This window comes from Festucalex cinctus, chromosome 4 (genome assembly GCF_051991245.1).
Source record: "Festucalex cinctus isolate MCC-2025b chromosome 4, RoL_Fcin_1.0, whole genome shotgun sequence".
Taxonomy (NCBI): Eukaryota; Metazoa; Chordata; class Actinopteri; order Syngnathiformes; family Syngnathidae; genus Festucalex; species Festucalex cinctus.
This window is the reverse complement of record NC_135414.1, coordinates 32,491,200-32,508,095: the sequence shown is the minus strand read 5'-3', so window position 1 is coordinate 32,508,095 and position 16,896 is coordinate 32,491,200. Positions and strand designations below refer to the sequence as shown.

Below are 16,896 nucleotides of genomic sequence, written 5' to 3'. Positions count from 1 at the left end.
TGCTGCACTTCAGCTCCGCATCAGCACACCTGGTTCAATTAACTCGGGGCCTGTTCATGAGGCTGCAATGTGGCTTGGAAGGGTGCCGTTTTAAACACACCTGGCCACTAGGTGGCATGATTCACATTTCAAAAGGCCAAACCATATTCAACATCCTGTATATTGGCTCCCACAATTGGGCAACATGGACAGCAGGGGGCAGCAGTACACAAACAAGACAAGACAAGCAAAAAGAAATAGAAAACAGACAAACAGACCTTGAACTGTTCAAGTGTTTTATTTGAAAGCTTCAGTGTACTGTTGGCACCGCAACAATGTGCCAAACGGGCCACAGGTGTGCAGGCCGCGCAGGTGCGCTTCTCCTCGCATGGCAACTCGGCCTCGTTGCCACGTCAACACCTCCGAGACGGGCTCCTCGTTCCGCCCGCCGCTCTTGGCACCAGGTGCTCCGTCAGGTCAGCTGCCAATGGAACACGTGAGCGTCAGCATGTTTGCATTTCAACACGCACGCACGCACGCACGCACGCGGCTGACAGACAAACGTCGGACGCCGAAATCGGACGGGCAACAAAATCAAGTCAAAGTTGGACAATTTGACTTTGGTCGCCTTCCCAAACCAACAACAAACGCAACCATGCTGCAACGGCATCCCAACGCTCGTCTGCATTTGACAACACGCGTGTTTGCTCTTCCACGGCCACGTGGGCGTCGTCATCATCGTCATCATCATCTTCATCATCTTCATCTTGCAACCGAGACGTCTGACAAAGGCAAAAGGCCCGTTTGCAAGTGACAAACGACCTTTTGCACCTCACTCGCCTCTTTTTTTGAGGAGCGGCTGATGACGCAACATGAGGCGGGCGGGAGCGGCTTCAGCGTATGCGAGTCGTGAGGGCTGAGGACGCAAGACGCCATATTGGGCTTGCAGACCGGCACTCTAGCACCGGATTCGCGCCACAGCAATTTGATCACATGATGACGACGTGCGTCCGTCAAGGTCAACGTTCGCTTGGGCGGACGCACTTTTTGTTTGTTTGTTGTGTTGACCCGCGAGGAGCGTTTGCTTCCTGTCCGGATTCAAAGCGCAGAAGGCCAGCGAGAAACGCCAAAAGCATTTCCATATTGGCAAAATGCTGATTTGGCAAAGACGCTTTGCTCCTGTGATGGAAACAACTTGGATTGCATTTCTTTTTTTCGTCAACGTTCGATGAGCGGCCGTCACTGGCGAGTGTTGACAAAACACGCAAGTTCGTTTTTCAAAGTGTCAAACGGGATCTTTGTGGAATTCAGCTGTCGCGAGTAAAACATCGCAACGGGAACACTTTCACACACTTTTTTCTTTCTTTCATAAAATGGAAAATTATTTTGCAGTATATCAAATTTGACAAAGAACATCATGAATTGAAAACAAATGAGACGTTGGCCTAAAATGTAATCATCAAGAAAAAGTGACAAATATATGATGATGACAACAAAAAAAAAGGTACAAGGCGATGTAAGTTGTCTGCAATAACAAACCAAGGATGGAAGTCGAAGAGGAAAGCGAAATCAATCATTTGTGTCGTCTTTGTTGACCTCAAAACTCCCAACAAACAAATGTGGCAAGAAACAAAAGAAAACGAGAGGGAGGTTCCAATTCAGAACAACAAAACGCTCGCCACGTTTTCAGAGGAGGACGATGCAAAAATAGGTAAACGGGCGTCATCAATATTTGCGCCTCCTTTGCTGTTCACGTTTGATGAATAAAGAATAAAGATTGCGTGCGGCCTTTACAAAAGCACTTTTTGGTTCTTGGTTTGTTTTTAGCAAATGCTTGCAGGCTTGGATCGCTATGGAAGGGAAAAAGGGAGCAATTCCAAGACGGTCTTGGACTGGTTTCTGTCTCTTTGCCAAGCCGATGACCTCGTTTTGAAGGAAGCAAAATGGAGCTCACCTCCGGCAAGGGCGTGACATCATCTTTGTCCACAAGCTGCCGCTCATGTTCCCTTCTCCCGGCCAAACTGCTGACAAGCTCCGCCTCCCGACACTAGAAGGAAAGACGCGCGCGTCAAAGTGGCGTTCAAGCAGGCGCAGGCACGTCAAATGTCTCCAACCCACTTTTCTCCTGCGCTGCGCTTGCTTGGATGCTTTGGGGCGAGAGGGCGTGGCCTTCTTTGCGCCCGGAGTGCAGGAAAGCGGGCGGCTGGAGGATGACCTGGAAGGTCCGCCCACTGGCGCAATCGCCTGCTGCCTCCAGATGGCGGATGGCGCCCAACTTTAAATCCACCGATGTGCCTGTAGCAAAAAGGACAACGGCGGTGGCATCGTCGTCATCGTTGTCATCGTCATCATTCAGAATGGAAGGACAAAAGTTGCCCTTGAAGATCTCATCACGTGTATTGTGCATCTTTTCCTCCCTGCCTCGCACCACTGGCTGCTCGACGTTCGTTCGTTCGGTCGTTCGTTCGTTCGTTCGCTCGTTTGTTTGTTCGCTCGCTCATTTGTTCGCTCGTTCGCTCGTTCACTCGCTCGTTCGTTCGCTCGCTCGTTCGCTCGCTCGTTTGTTCGTTCGTTCGCTCGTTTGTTTGTTCGCTCGCTCATTTGTTCGCTCGTTCGCTCGTTCACTCGCTCGTTTGTTTGTTCGCTCGTTTGTTTGTTCGCTCGCTCGTTCGTTCGCTCGCTCGTTTGTTCGCTCGCTCGTTTGTTCGCTCGTTCGCTCGTTCACTCGCTCGTTCGTTCGCTCGCTCGCTCGTTTGTTCGTTCGCTCGTTCACTCGCTCGCTCGTTTGTTCGCTCGCTCGTTTGTTCGCTCGTTCGCTCGTTCACTCGCTCGTTCGTTCGCTCGCTCGCTTGTTCGCTCGTTCACTCGCTCGTTCGTTCGCTCGCTCGTTCGTTCGTTCCTTCGTTCGCTCGTTCGTTCGTTTGCTCGCTCGTTCGTTTGTTCGCTCGCTCGCTCGTTCGTTCGCTCGTTCGTTCGTTCGTTCGCTCGCTCGTTCGTTCGCTCGCTCGTTTGTTTGTTCGCTCGTTTGTTCGCTCGCTCGTTTGTTCGCTCGCTCGTTCGTTCGCTCGTTTGTTCGTTGTTCGTTCGCTCGTTCGTTTGTTCGCTCGCTCGTTTGTTCGCTCGTTCGCTCGTTCGCTCGTTCGCTCGTTTGTTCGTTCGTTCGCTCGCTCGCTCGCTCGCTCGTTCGCATGCGCCGGGACTTGTTGCTGATTTGGATTCCCAATTGTGAAGATGAACAATATTCCTTTGCCATCTTTGTTGGAAGAGAAAAGTGAACGTATGAGAAGCGAGTCGCTGGCATCCAAATGTTGCCTGCCCGCGACACTGCGAGTGGCCACGCCCTTCAACTCTCCGCTCAAATATTGGCTGCTGCGCAACGAAAGCTCGCCCGCACATACGCGGCATCCAGACGCTTGTTTTGTGGATCCGTACTCGCGCGTCGACGGGCCGGCCGACACGCGCCCTTCTTCCTTCCCTCATCTGGCTTTGACGCTCAAGGATGGCGAGCGGCAGCTCAGTCTGCTCCGCGGGGGTAACCTGCGGCTGCTCGCGCACGACTTGGTCTCTCGTTTAGTGTGTCATTTGAATTCAAAGTAGAAATGGATTTGTTAAGAAAGAAATCCAAAAATGGAAGATGAGGTGTCTGTTCGGAGATTCCAATTGGCCGGCATCCAGACCGATGGCAAGTACGATGACTCTTCTGTTCACTTTCATGCTGAATGGTGTATTTTGAATTTTTTCCTCTTTCTTTTTTTTTTTTTTTTTTGCAATGCCCATCCAAACATTAGCAGATCCGCGTATGTCCTCACAACATTTTAGAAATCATTTGTGAATTACGTTTGAGGCTAGGAAATTCAGATTGTTTTTCCAGTTGCGCAAGAAGCGGCGCTAGCTAGCAGCTAGGCTAAAAACACCCGCTCGGTTATAATGCATACGCTTGAATAATGATTTATTTTCATACACTTCGTTTATAATTTGGGCTTTTGCGCTGCTTGGAAATGAAACGAGAGACCTCATGGAGGATACAGTCTTTGTGGACAAATCTCAAAATGGACCAAAAAAAATGTCCAACTGTCTAATATCGTCCATATCTCGAGCTTGATCCTGCCGACACGCGGACACTTTTGCCCGAGCGGCTCACATTGGCGTGATCGATCGCCAGGTGGGAGGAGCAAGATGGCTGCCCTGTGGCTTCAACGGCTTGCATGGCCCTGTATGGAATATCGGCTATCCAGATCAGCGTCTTGGCTGATGCCATTGGCCCACTTGAGGCAAACCGAGCCAATCAGAAGCAGTCGTCGTCACGCCAAGGAAAGACAATGCTGTCGAAGGGATTTGCACTCATACATGGAAGCATGCGGATCGGAAGGCGGCCACGCCCGCTGGCGGGTTGGTGGGATGCTTCCGCTTCCACGCCAATGACGTCATCCACCTAAATTTTAAACTCGTTGACTTGAAAGGGATACTTGACTCATTGAGACGTTTTCAGCGGTCAAAAGTTCACATTTTATTGATCATTCATGTGCGAACTTCATTATTTTCCTTTTAAGAAGTCATTTTTCTACTTGCCATGGACTGATGATGATGACGACGTCACCTGTGCTGAGGAAGTAGGTAACTAACGACCAATCACGGCTCAGTTTACTGACCAACGCCAGAAAACAGGTGACCTATCGTACTTCCTCAGCACAGGTGATGTCATCATCAGTCGACAGACAGCAAGTAGAAAAAAAATGACTTTTGAAGAAGGTATTCATTGTACATGAAAAATAATGAAGTTGGACAAAATATTCACGTTTGATTGCTGAAAATTGTTGGATGAGTCAAGTGGAAGAAACGTGGAGCAAACGTGTTCACATTCAGCCGCAAATCATTTGTGTCGATTCTTGTTGTTTTTCAAACCTGTCGCCTTTTGCTCCGCTCGTCTTTTCAGTCACGTGACGGTCCTGGAGGGCCTGCAGCTTTTCCATGTCTCCCTCCTCCGACACAGGTGAGAATGACGAGAAGGCAGATCATACGAATCAGCTGTGTTGGAGAAGGGAGACATGGAAAAGGCAGCAGGAGCGAGTTTGCCCGCCAAAGGCAACTTGAAGACGGGCAAATTTGGCTTTTTATGCTCATTGTTTATGTTTATATGCATCATAAACATAAACAAACAACAACAACTTGGAGCTGACCTTCCTTCTTGGCGCCGCTGACTTCGTGGGAGGCTTTTTGCACAATGCAGGAGCACAGGAAGGACAGCAGGGGGAGCCCTGGCAACTTCTCTCCGCAGACTGAAAGGAGCAACATTGGCAAAAGAAAAGATGAACAAACAACAACCATGAACAAACTTTGCGCCTTGAAGCCAAACGCACCTGCAAACGTCATCATGCCGCCGAGAAGAAATCCTGCCTACCTGCCGGGCAGACCAAAGTCAGGGACAGGTCGGACAGCCCAGTTCTTACCGAACAGTTCAGATGGAACATTTGCACATTACAAAAACACAAACATCCTCGCATGGAAACCGGATGTGATTAAAAAAAAAACCCCAACAACAACAATTGTGTTTGTGCGTTTTCAATCAAATTCCCACCAAAACACTTTTGAGCCTTCAAGTTCACAAACAGATTTGATTTGATTTTTTGAACAAAATGGACTTTTTCCATTTCTGTACAAGGGGCGTTGCTCTTTTTTTTTTTTTCTTTCTTTTCTGGTTCATCCTTGTTGCCAACATTTGACTTTTGTTCTATTGGAGAATGCATCCCAGCCATTGATGTCATTTCCTAACCCAGTTAGCGAACGACATCATCACCACCAAATTGCCCAACAAGCAACAAAACAGCGGAAATCATGGCAAGGAATCATAATCATAATAATCCTAATCATCATAATGCAGCAGCAGAAAGGATCACTCACCAGCTGTGATGTCGCCCTTCACCGTGATGATGATGATGATGATGCTGAGCACCTCCGCAGCATCAGGAACACAGCAGCTGCTGCATGACATCATTTGGGAGCCATCCCATTGGTTGACAGGGATGCTAGCCACTCATTGGTCAGCTTCTCTTCAGCACATTGCAGCTCCCATCATGCACTGCAGCCTCTTCTGCAAAATCTTTAAAAATCCACATCATAAGCGATGATGTCATGAGTAGCCAATCAAGGCTGCCTGCGAGATAGCACGTGACCCTTGACTTTGTCTTCTTTTGTGACTGTCGAGGTCAGTCGTTAACCTTCCCATCAACTACTGTGCAGTACCGGACCGGACCAGACCGGACCGGACCGGCCTCGTGCATTTGGCCTCAACTGTGCCATCGCCTTCAGCTGCTCCGCCAAATGTGGACGAGCCCGCTTGCATCGCTCCTGACACGCTTTTCAAATTTCACATGCAACGCGTCATCGGCGACAAGCAAGCGAGCGAGCAAACCAACCGCCACCAGTGTGACGTCACGTGGTTGCGAGACGCTCAACACGGACGTTTCAAATCATAAAAAAAAAAAAACAATGCCGGCGCAATTGATCATCTTCAACAAACACACACAAGCAAAAAAACGAAAGACTCAACAGTAGATCGATCCAAATGATTAGGCACGTTCAAGAAGGGGAAAAATGAAGCAAAAGTCCACTTTGCTATTCAGGGGGCACTTGAAAAAACGTGGTCAGCGTTGAGTTGCTTTTGTTTGTCTAAAAGGACTTTATGCTTGTGTAAAACTCTTGATTGAGACGTGCGGTGCTCTTGAATCACAACAAATGTTCAAAACTGCTGCTGACCTGTTTCATGACTTCCCATTGGATGGCTTTTATGTCTTTATTTTACGATGACAAATGTTGATATCCATCCTATATCGCTAGCAATATAGCCTAGCATCATCATTGCCTCAGTCCTATTAATTCCAAAAATAAAAATACAACTGGGCAATGAATCCATTTATTAACAACGATATATTCAAACGAGTCTCCCGATTAGACCCACCTGCCACTCTATACAATTTTTTGTTTCATTTTGGTTTTAGCGTGTTGAATCAAGGAAACAAATAGAAAAGTTTTCAAGCTGGCGCCAAAGCCAATTTCTTCCCGCTTTGTTAACCTCAATTTCGGATTGATTGATTGATTGATTGGACTGCATGCTGTCGTAGACTTTCTTTTCCGGCAATTAAGGCCAACAATGTCCACATAATTATGAAAATTGTTCCGACTTCCTTCGTCGATGACTTGGCGTCTTCCCACGCATGCGCAGTCTCCAAAAGTGCTTCATCACCGTCATTCCGAGCTGAAAGGGATCTTTGTAAAACAGGGCCGGGCGTCGAGGGCCAAAGACCCGAAGTCGTGCAGCTTTTCGAGGTTTCCCCTCTTCAAACACAACACAAGCTGCTTCCAATCAACAGGATCGCTTGCTGATGAGCTGATCATATGTCAGCTGTGTTGGAGAAGGGAAACACGCAAAAGCTGCAGGACTCGGGCCCTCGAGGACCGAGATTGTCCAGCCCAGTTGGAAACGCTCCGTCTCGCTTTCCAGCATGGATATTCGTTTGAAAACGGATATTCAAAGTAGAAAAACGACTCATTAGTTCAATTTCGCTTGAAAATAGACAAAACCAAATGAAAATACAGCTCGATTTTCTCGTTTGGTTGTCTGGAATGAGCAAGGAAAAGCATGATTACAGTTGATCAATTTTTATTTCAAAAAAACGTCTATAGGATACAGCGCGAGGCACAAATCGAGGGAAAAAAAACGGCTCGTATTTTCGTTTTCGATTCCGGAAGTTGTCACCACGAGTATTTCTCCTACTGGCCAGTAGATGGCGATCGTGGCGTTTAAGAACGATAACGATTCTGTGCAAAACTACTCACGTGGAGATCATTGCTGGCGCTCGTCTTTTACTGCCTGAATAATCATAATCATAATTATTATCATCCACCGAAAATCAGACATTGCGTGAAAAACGTGTGTAAAAATGCTCATTTTGTGTAGTATTCTTATGTCGAATTTGAAGTGGAACTAGGGAAGACTTCAAGCTGTGGTCCTGTTGCGTTTTACACTCCAACACACCATGCTACATTCATTTCCAAGGCAGATTTTGTGAGAAAAAAAAAAAAAATAGACAAACATCAAATAATTCAAACTTCCATGACTCAGTGAAAGCAGCGCTTTAACAGATTGTGACTGTTGGGGAGAAGAATTCTTTGAAACGTTCTCATGTCTGAAAATGGAGAGATGGTCATTTGCAGCCTGCTCGTCCCAATACACAATTTGAGGTCTCTTTCCTTCTTGTGTGCGGTCGTGGATTGCGCAGGCAGGAAGCAGCCGAGCAAGCGGTGCAGCTCTGCTCGCTAGGCTGCCTCCGCCTTGCAAGTGACCTGGAGCGAGCGCAAGTCCCGACCTCCTCCGATGGGAAGCTATCGTCAGCAAGTGCTTGCTTTCAGTCCCGCCATTTTCCACCGCGCTCGTCACGTTGATATGGTGAGCGAGTGCCTGGACTGCCCGCCGCCATTCACACCTACGGACACTTTCAAGTCTTCAATCATCCCAACAGGACCAAAATGTTTTGGGAATGCGGGAGGAAAACAAAACAAAAAACAATATTGATGCAGTCAGATTCCAACAGCCAACTTGAGAAGCAAGAGTCACGTCTGCCAACAAGAACAAAATGTAAACAAAGCGGGGAGGGCAAGAAAAGAAAAAGAAACAAAGAAAAGAAGAAAAAAAGAGTTTGTCTTTTGCTGGAGTTGCTGGACGTCGTCAAGGAGCATCTGGCGAGCGGCACTTGCGATTGCGCACTTCCACCACCTGCCTCCGCTCCCGCAGGAAGTTCCCAAACGCGTCCTTCTCTTTGCTCTCCTCCACTTCTGAACACAAGTTACAAGCACAAGCGGGCGGCATGCTTAGGAGTGGCCCAAGTGACAGACGATACACGCGTACGTCCACGCAGTCGAGTTGTGTGCTTTTCGGAGGCGCAATGAAGCGTCAGTCAGCACGTTGACAAGCTGACAAAGAAGATCATGGCCGCCACTGGATTTGGAGGGAATTGTGTGTGTCCAAAAGTCGTGGGAGCAAAAACAACATCTGGTCTTCCATTTCCACTTTTGGCTCTGCACGTGTGCGGCATTGGTGCGCGCCCTTATCGTATCCGGCATACAAGCAGTTGTTGAAACATTGCCAATCGAGCGGGCACAGATCACAAGCCCACATTGCGTTCAAAGCAGGCACCCCAAACGTGTTTCTATCAGCCAATATTGGCTCTGATTCGCATATTTGTTTTGTTTTTTGGGGTTGGCAACTGCATGTAAACGTACGCTCATTGGCGTCTTCGGATCCTCAACTTTTTAACACCATTTCATAAATACCTTTTCATCCTATTTTCCAAGATTTTTGAACTTTTCTCTCTCTCAACGTAAAGCTCCACTCTTCCACTCGTACTGTTTTGCGAGTGCAAATGGTTCCCGAGTTACGCGACTTGGAAAAACCTGCGTCAATTCCTGCCTCCTGCTTCCTCCTACTCCACACATGAACACGACGTGTAGAAACATCCACAGCAGTGCACCGTATGTGGCACGGATGCAAAGCTCCACTTCTGCGCTCTCACGATCTGTTGCAATGAAGTTGCCGGCACACACAAACGCTTGCGGAGTTCCGCTGATTTGAAGTCACTCGCCTCTGACGCACGACTTGCTCGTCCTCCACATGTGACATCATCCTGCCAACCGCCGACGTATTGACGTCAAGGTCCGCTTCTCTGCTTTCGGAAGCCGTTGGAATGACGTTGCTAGCACCGACGCTTCCGGAGTTACGGTGATTTGAGAAACATGCACAATTTGGTTTGCATTTTACAGTTGCGCCTTCATTTTCACCAAATGCATTCATTGATTTCTAAGCACCTGCAGAAAGCACGTTGCAGCAGACAACTGGCAAATAAAAGCCGGATCAACTTGACTCCTCCTCCAAAGAAATGCACACATGTGAAAGAGTTTGTTGTGAATGACCAAAAAAGAAAAAAAAAAAAAACCGGCAGCAAGACTGAAGAGGCACAGGGAGAAACGACTTGCGCGCTCTGGTAAAAGGTCCCGCGTCCAAAACGCTCGTCATTGACAGATTCCTTCCAAACGGAAGTTGGCTTTGAAAATTGAGAGCTTTTCAAAATCTGGGAGGTTTTCTTACTGCTGTGGTCCACGTCGTCCGTGTCGCCGTCCGCCGCCGCATCGTCGTCGTCGTCGTCGTCCAAGTCACGGATGCCGCGAGTCATGATGAGGTCACTGGGCCCGCCCACATTGGCCTTTTCTGCAAAACAAAACAAAAGATATTGCATCATCAGCAACCCGGGCAAAAACATTGACAAAAGTGCTGCTCTCGTTTGTGTGCTCTCCATTCACAACCAGACCGTCAAACTCACCTGAAAACAAAAGACGATTACAAGCAGGTTGTGCAAAACTTTCTCATCATGTGAAGAAAGAAAAAAAAAAAGCCATTTGTGTGCTTGTCAGTCAAGCGTGAGTGTGAGCTGAGACAAAGAAAACTTCTTGCCAGAGAAAAATGTTGCCGACAAAGTCAAACCAACAAACGGAAAGCGATTTTGCGCACCTGCAAGCCAATCCGGCGTCATGCGGACGGCGCCGAGATCCCTGCCGAGTCGCTCCAGCTGCTCTCGCTGCTTCTGACTTTCAGCCTCCATCTGACGGACACGTGACAAACGCTGACCGACCTGAGCAGGAGTCTTTGCGGGCCGACGACGTATTTTGTTGTTCACAAACACTCACCAGCTGCTTGCGGAGTCGCTCGTATTCTGGCCGATAATCCCTGAGCAGCAAAACGTGAGCAAGCGTTTAAAAGCCACTCCAAAAATCAGACCACGGGCGAGTCACATCACTGAAATATTGGACGTGACATCGGGAGAAGCGCCGCTGAAAATGTTTTTGTCCTGGAGCGCAGTACCTCGTTTTGTAGCACTCCAAGCGGATCCGTCATTTTGTTTGCTGTTGGCCAATTCTGCGTCTCTTGGCCGCTGAAATGCATCCGAGTATACGCGCGAGGGTGATGTGGCGCGTCCTGGAATTTGACGGCGGACTGACGGCAGATTAATGAAATGCCGGCCAGCTGACCACTTCCAACCGCTCCACATCACACGTCACGTTCGCAGCACGACTGGCGCTGCTCATTTACAAGTACGCGACACCGTTGAAGGTGAACGTAGCCGCAGATATGCCACACGGCTGTTTCGTTGATCCAACACAAATATATCGATATCATAAAGGTGAAAGTTGCCGGCGTGAGCTCTCAAATGTTTTTGGAACCAAACGATCGAGTCCAATCTTGTTGAACTTTCCAGGAACCCTTTTGGATTGTGGGAGGGAGCGCATTCCCGTTGTCCAGGCGAAACGGGGAGCGGCCACGTTGGCCACCGGCGCTACACGAATGTGGTCACCTTGATCAGACAAAGCGCATTCTCACCTGTCATACTCGTCAGCAGCCTCCTGCACCTTAACGAGCAGCTCATCCAAGCCGCTGCCCGTCACCGACGACACGCCCACTACCTGTGCAACAATTGCAACGTTCCAAATGGCCAATGGCACGTTTGCGTACAAATGACGGCCGCCGTGCCCTTGAGTGACCTGCGGGTCACCCGGTGGCGGGCGGGCAACGATTGAGAGCAGACGCCGGAGTTACCCTCAGGTCGGAGTAGAACTGGTCCAGGACCAGACTCATGGAGCGCGTCAGGTTGCTGACGTACGACTGTTCCTGGTTCAAAGCGTCCTGGAAGGCCTCAAAGTCCGTCATCCACTCCACGGCGAAGCTTTCCTCAATGATGTCCGTCTGAAACGCACGCACGCGGTCAAGGTGGAGGCGCTGACGCAAACGAGCAATCACAACTTTTCACGGGGACGTCCGTCAATTCACTTCCATTCATTCGGTGGCGCTTCCCAGTCGCCACGTCTTTGAACCTCCTTTTTTTCTTTTTTTTTTAGTATGAACTCATTTTTGACAATACTGTGACCGTTGTTCATATCGCCAACCATATTGTGATGTTTGGATATATATTGCGATAGAAATGTCAAGATGAGACACTTCGACATCAAGTTGACGCCAACGTTAATTCGAGTCAACTCAAACTGACAAAAAACTCATTCAAAAAACAATTTTGTTCATGAAATAAAATCAAAACAAAAATGCTTTTTAAAAAATAAATAACTGAAACTACATTTTGTTTCCGAAACTAAATCTAATGATCATAAAAATGTCCTTTATTTTAATCTTTGGTAAAATGTGTGAGCCTTTGGGGATGATTTGAAGCAGATTTCTTTTTTTTCTTTTTTTGTGATATGAACTGCAGTAATAAGGGCCTTTTGTGTGTCACACACAAATGACGTCATCGAGCAGCAGCCAATAGAAAAGCACCAAAAGATGACCTGGGAGCCATGATGGTTTTTAAATATGCGCATAAGTAATACACATTCAAAAACCAAAACAAAAAAAACCCTAAAACTAAGAGGAAGCATTTATTAAATAACTAAAATGAATAAAACCAAACTCAACTTCAAAAACAAAACTCAAAACTAACTCAAATGAAAAATTTCCAAATGATGACAACTCGCTGGCATCAGAAGTGAAGCCGGCAGCGGCCGTCTTGCGTTGCCATTGGCAACTTGAATCCATTGATATCTCCGTATCGTAAACGCCCGAGCCCGCAAAGGCGCCACAAATCGCCTTTGCGGGCTCGGAAGCGCAAATGAAAAAGTGGAAGAGAAAGTGACTCACTTTGTTCATGAGCACGATGAAGGGAAGTTTGGTCTTGTAGAGGATACTGAAAGCAAAAGATGGCGCCGATCAAGAGAAGCGACCAATCAATAAAGCCAGCGAGCGGGTGGGCGGGCCTACCTGCATGCGTACAACATGTTGGACATGAAGGTGACGGGACTGACGCAGCGAGACGTGTCCATGACGTAGAGCACCACGCAGGGGAAGGCCGACGCCTGCCGAGCAAGCACACGCGCGCGCGTTCACGTCAGGACGGCCGGCGATGGCGACGGCGAAGGCGAGCGAAGGCGGTTCGGCCGGCGAGCGTTACCAGCGCTTCCGTGATGATGCTGCCAGACGCCGACCACGTGAACACTTCGATCTGGCCCGGCGTGTCCAGAAGGACCAACCTGCGCACCGCAAACAAACGCAAATCATCCCTTTGCAGCCGCTCCCATTTCTCTCGTCCCTCGTGGAAGCGGCGCACTTCTCTTTTGCCTCAAAGTTTGCTTTGGAACACGATGAGCAAGCGATCCCGAGTCCAACATCAAAGTGCCGCCTGTCAAGTCGACGCCGTGTTGCTTTTGTCATTTGTCCTACTTAGGAGACAATGCAAACTGCGAATGGCGGCCATGCGCTTCTATCGCCGCTTTTCCTCCATTCGACCCGCACCAATCAATGCGAATGAGTACGACGGCTGTCAAATATCAAAAATAACACCTACGACTTTTATTGTCCTATTTGGATCGCTTCATTAAAGACTTTGTTTGGGCTCACCGGGATCAACCTGCAAAAAAAAGTTGCTCCTCTGTCAAAAACGCGATTGATTAGCCAATCGATGGACTGACCTGTGATTGCGCTGCTTCTTCTCGATGAACTGCATCACCTGAAACACAAAAAAACACACACACTGAGTACGCAGAAAAGTCATGAAGCCGATTGGATTGGAATCCTCCAATCAGCAGCATGAAGACTGCAGACGGGTCACAAATAAGCAGCTGCTTGAAAAAGCGTCCCGCTGCCACTCAAACTGGGCGACAACAACGCGTCCAGATGCTAAGCTAGCTTGCTCAGCAACGCGCGCATCACAACTCTCATTGGGACGCGATTATTCATGGGAAAAATGGAAAAAAAAAAGGAATGAAAAAAAGCAGAGAGAAGAACAAACAGGACACTTTGGGAGCCTTTTCCAGAGGTGGGCGTGGTCATCGACTGCGATTGATGATTGACAAAAGCACGTTGAGCCAATGCTTGATCATGCAAAGAAGCCCCACAAAAATACACGCGTTGCCGTCCATCGAAACGCACGCGCAACAAGTCATCCTGCTTCACTCGCTGCAAAGTCTGTGCGTTTGTTTTCAAGGCTTCTTTGCACGATCAAGCATTGACTCAAAGTGCTGACGCACACGCCAAATGGGGGCCACTTCCGTCAATCAGCAATTGCCCTCCATGACCACGCCCACCTTCTGCTTTTAACTCTTAACTTCTGACAAACGTTCTCCCAAAAAAAAAGACAGTGGCAGCCGATTTTCACTCTAAATAAATAATAAACAATATTGTGTGCTATGACTCTCGAAATATGCTGGATGGATGGATACCATATGAAAAATTGGATTCCATTCTTTCATTAGGAAAAATAACCTTATTCCATTCTTTAGTCATTTGAACATTTGAGTGACAGGAAGCCAAAATGGGAAAAATGAGCGGAGAACAAACGTCTTGTGAAAAGATTCCTGCACTTTCACACCAATATTTGTTGTTTAGCGACACTGAATTAGATTTCATGTGACAAACGCTTTGATCATTTACATCATCCTTGAGAACGTTCCATTCGCGAAGATCCGCCATGTTTTTTCATGTCATTTAATACGCAGGAACAAATTGAAAAAGAGATGCAATGTTGCCATCTGCTGGCCATAGTTAGTGGCTGTTTGTTTTTTGTTTTTTTTCCAGCTCATTCACAAACCAGAGCTGCACAAGAAGATGCACTACCCATTGCGAGAAAAAAACACAAACAAAACAGACTCGATGTCAATTAGCGTTATTGGCAGTACTCGGTGGGCGTGTCCTTAACATCAATTAACGTTTTGGGCTGGAAAAGAGACGAGAGGAAATCTTGACCTTTCACATTTAACCCATTAAGGCGAACGAGCGTGTTTCGATACCGTTGGAGCGCTCTTCTGCTTTTCAAGCCGGGAGAGCTCATATGTCTGGTTTTGTTTTTGTTTTGATCAACTGTCGCTCTCTCGGCCGATGAAACGCATGCCAATAATCACGACAGGTTGACGCGGGCCTCGCAGCGTGTCCTGCAATTCGATTCCAGCATTTATGGCTGACACGGATCGGACTTCGGGACTTAGGAAACAAACGACGGCGGCTCGGGAGGACCTCCAATCAGTGGAAGCAGTCGACATATTGTTCATAAATCCGTTTGGAGACAACGAGGATGTTGAAAACGTCGACGGCTTTGCCACGGCACGGACGGCGAATAATTACCACTCGATTCCCCCAGGTTAGTACGATGCGCTCCCGTGTTGAAGGTAAATATACACACAGTTGTTTGATGATTTAAAAAAAAAAGGTATTTATCTATATGGAAGTTTTGGGATCATAAACTTATGTTTGTGTGAACGCTAACAGGTGTTAGCCTTGAAATGTTTTTGGAATTCTGTTTTGATCTGCTTCAGGAGCTGAGATATCAAATTATTTTTCAGGCGGTTGAATTTGCAGGAAAACGTTTGCTTTTCGGGAGATTTGACGGCCGCGTGTTTTGCTTTGACAGGCGCCATTTGCAAATACTTGCATGATGATTTTGCGTCTTCAACACACTTCCATGGGTGTGAAAGGGTTCAATCAAGAGCACGATTTGAATTTCAGCCCATCAGCAACGTCAGCTGTGCCCTCCGTCGCCATTTGCGGCAAAAAAGTGGGGAAACATTTGACGAACATTTGTGCAAAATGCCAAACATTTTTCCACCCTGGACACGTGCGACGACAAGGTCTCGCTTTCCTGACACGTTTGCGCATCACCTGATCGAAGCGCGTGGCAAAGAGGTTGAGCGAGGTGACGATGGCGCCGTTGGGTCCCAGGCCGTACTGCTTCATCACCTCCTTGTAGTTGACCGTGTCGCGGATGTCTGTCGGGGAGAAGGGAGGTCAGCGCTCGGGAAGGAGCCAATCACGTGTCGCCTTACCGATGTTGGCGGGGAAGGGGACGTCATGTACGGCGGGGTCCAGGTTGATGAGGTACGGAGGACTTTGGAGCGCGTGAAGGTGAGCCGTCAGCCTCTGCGGAACGGACGCGACAGCGTTGGACAAGGAAGCGGCCAGCAGGCAATATTTGGACAAGCCATTCTTCCCATCGTGCCAGACAATGACGAGCATTTGACCTTCCAGCTGACAACGACGTGTTTTATTTGACCATGACTGCTTGTCAAGCCATGAATGATGATTTGCTATTGTTTCATCATGAAACGAGCAAATAAACAGCAATGCCACAAAACAAGGAGTGATGCTGTACCATGGGCCATTTTTTTCACTATTGACTCCTGCCAAGCCAGGTGAGCACTTGACTCCACTTTTGAGGCTCCGTGATGTGACGTCACGTGGTAAACGTACACCTTTACCGCCGCGATCTGTTCTTAATACGTTTTATTATCCGCATAATCTCCTTGTAGGTGGACGTCTACCTAGGCAGGTTCGGCGGGATTTAAGAGTGACTTTATCGAAACAAGCATGTGAGCTGAGCTGTGCTGTGCTAACTGTGCTAGCATTTGCTCGATGTCTTTGGAGCGCTGACCTGAACGAAAGTCGTCTTTCCGGAACCGGCCATGCCAAGCACGAGCAAACACACAGCTTTCCTCCCATCGTCCTCCCCGTCAAGCTTCTCCTCCTTTACGCCCGACAAAACGTCAGCAGCTTCGCTGGGCGCCGCCATTGCTCAGTCGCCGCGTCTTCCTTTTCTTCTTCGCTTGTTATTGTTAGTCTTCGTCCTCTTCACTGATCTGTATATATGACTGGATAGCCGCTTGACTAGGCCAAGACTTTGGAAGCCGCCACATTGCTCAGCCCAAGAAACTTTTCTCGCCATACGATCCTCGATACATTTACCTGACATTGGAGAACATTTGAGACAGTGCTTAGAAACAGCGGGATTTATATTCTAAATGTGTTCAACATAAACAGCGATCGGCTATCCAGTAATATGT

The 16,896-nt window shown here is 48.0% G+C and overlaps 2 protein-coding genes across 6 annotated transcripts; both read right to left on the bottom strand.

The window, feature by feature from the left end:
- Positions 1 to 258: 258 nt before the first annotated feature.
- On the bottom strand, positions 259 to 7,907 carry LOC144018223 (stathmin-4-like). 4 transcript variants are annotated; one of them, XM_077520477.1, is made up of 6 exons: positions 5,878 to 7,907; positions 5,337 to 5,377; positions 5,157 to 5,255; positions 2,098 to 2,274; positions 1,934 to 2,026; positions 259 to 460 (listed from the first exon to the last, which is right to left on the bottom strand). In XM_077520477.1, the coding sequence occupies exons 2-5, from the start codon at positions 5,350 to 5,352 to the stop codon at positions 1,977 to 1,979; spliced, it is 342 nt and encodes a 113-aa protein (XP_077376603.1). In that variant the 5' UTR covers positions 5,353 to 5,377; positions 5,878 to 7,907; the 3' UTR covers positions 259 to 460; positions 1,934 to 1,976. The 4 variants fall into 4 exon arrangements, with proteins under 4 accessions (XP_077376603.1, XP_077376605.1, XP_077376602.1 ...); XM_077520479.1 differs by having other exon boundaries at positions 5,337 to 5,373; XM_077520476.1 differs by lacking the exon at positions 5,337 to 5,377.
- A 150-nt stretch (positions 7,908 to 8,057) lies between these two features.
- Positions 8,058 to 16,701, bottom strand: gpn1 (GPN-loop GTPase 1). 2 transcript variants are annotated; one of them, XM_077520473.1, is made up of 13 exons: positions 16,488 to 16,683; positions 15,883 to 15,976; positions 15,719 to 15,825; positions 13,537 to 13,574; positions 13,020 to 13,098; positions 12,830 to 12,924; positions 12,710 to 12,755; positions 11,621 to 11,767; positions 11,405 to 11,487; positions 10,714 to 10,753; positions 10,538 to 10,628; positions 10,118 to 10,237; positions 8,058 to 8,808 (listed from the first exon to the last, which is right to left on the bottom strand). In XM_077520473.1, the coding sequence occupies exons 1-13, from the start codon at positions 16,623 to 16,625 to the stop codon at positions 8,702 to 8,704; spliced, it is 1,185 nt and encodes a 394-aa protein (XP_077376599.1). In that variant the 5' UTR covers positions 16,626 to 16,683; the 3' UTR covers positions 8,058 to 8,701. The 2 variants fall into 2 exon arrangements, with proteins under 2 accessions (XP_077376599.1, XP_077376600.1); XM_077520474.1 differs by lacking the exons at positions 15,719 to 15,825; positions 15,883 to 15,976 and having other exon boundaries at positions 16,488 to 16,701.
- Between the last annotated feature and the right edge of the window lie 195 nt (positions 16,702 to 16,896).

Coding starts and splice junctions, on each gene's coding strand:
- LOC144018223 (XM_077520476.1), bottom strand. CDS start 5,971: ATGATGTCATGCAGCAGCTGCTGTGTTCCTGATGCTGCGGAGGTGCTC. Junction 2,275..5,156: donor CAGCGGCGCCAAGAAGGAAG/GTCAGCTCCAAG, acceptor TTTTTGCTACAG/GCACATCGGTGGATTTAAAG. Junction 2,027..2,097: donor AAGCGCAGCGCAGGAGAAAA/GTGGGTTGGAGA, acceptor CTTTCCTTCTAG/TGTCGGGAGGCGGAGCTTGT.
- gpn1 (XM_077520473.1), bottom strand. CDS start 16,625: ATGGCGGCGCCCAGCGAAGCTGCTGACGTTTTGTCGGGCGTAAAGGAG. Junction 13,099..13,536: donor AAGAAGCAGCGCAATCACAG/GTCAGTCCATCG, acceptor TGCGGTGCGCAG/GTTGGTCCTTCTGGACACGC. Junction 10,238..10,537: donor GACGCCGGATTGGCTTGCAG/GTGCGCAAAATC, acceptor TTTGTTTTGCAG/AAAAGGCCAATGTGGGCGGG.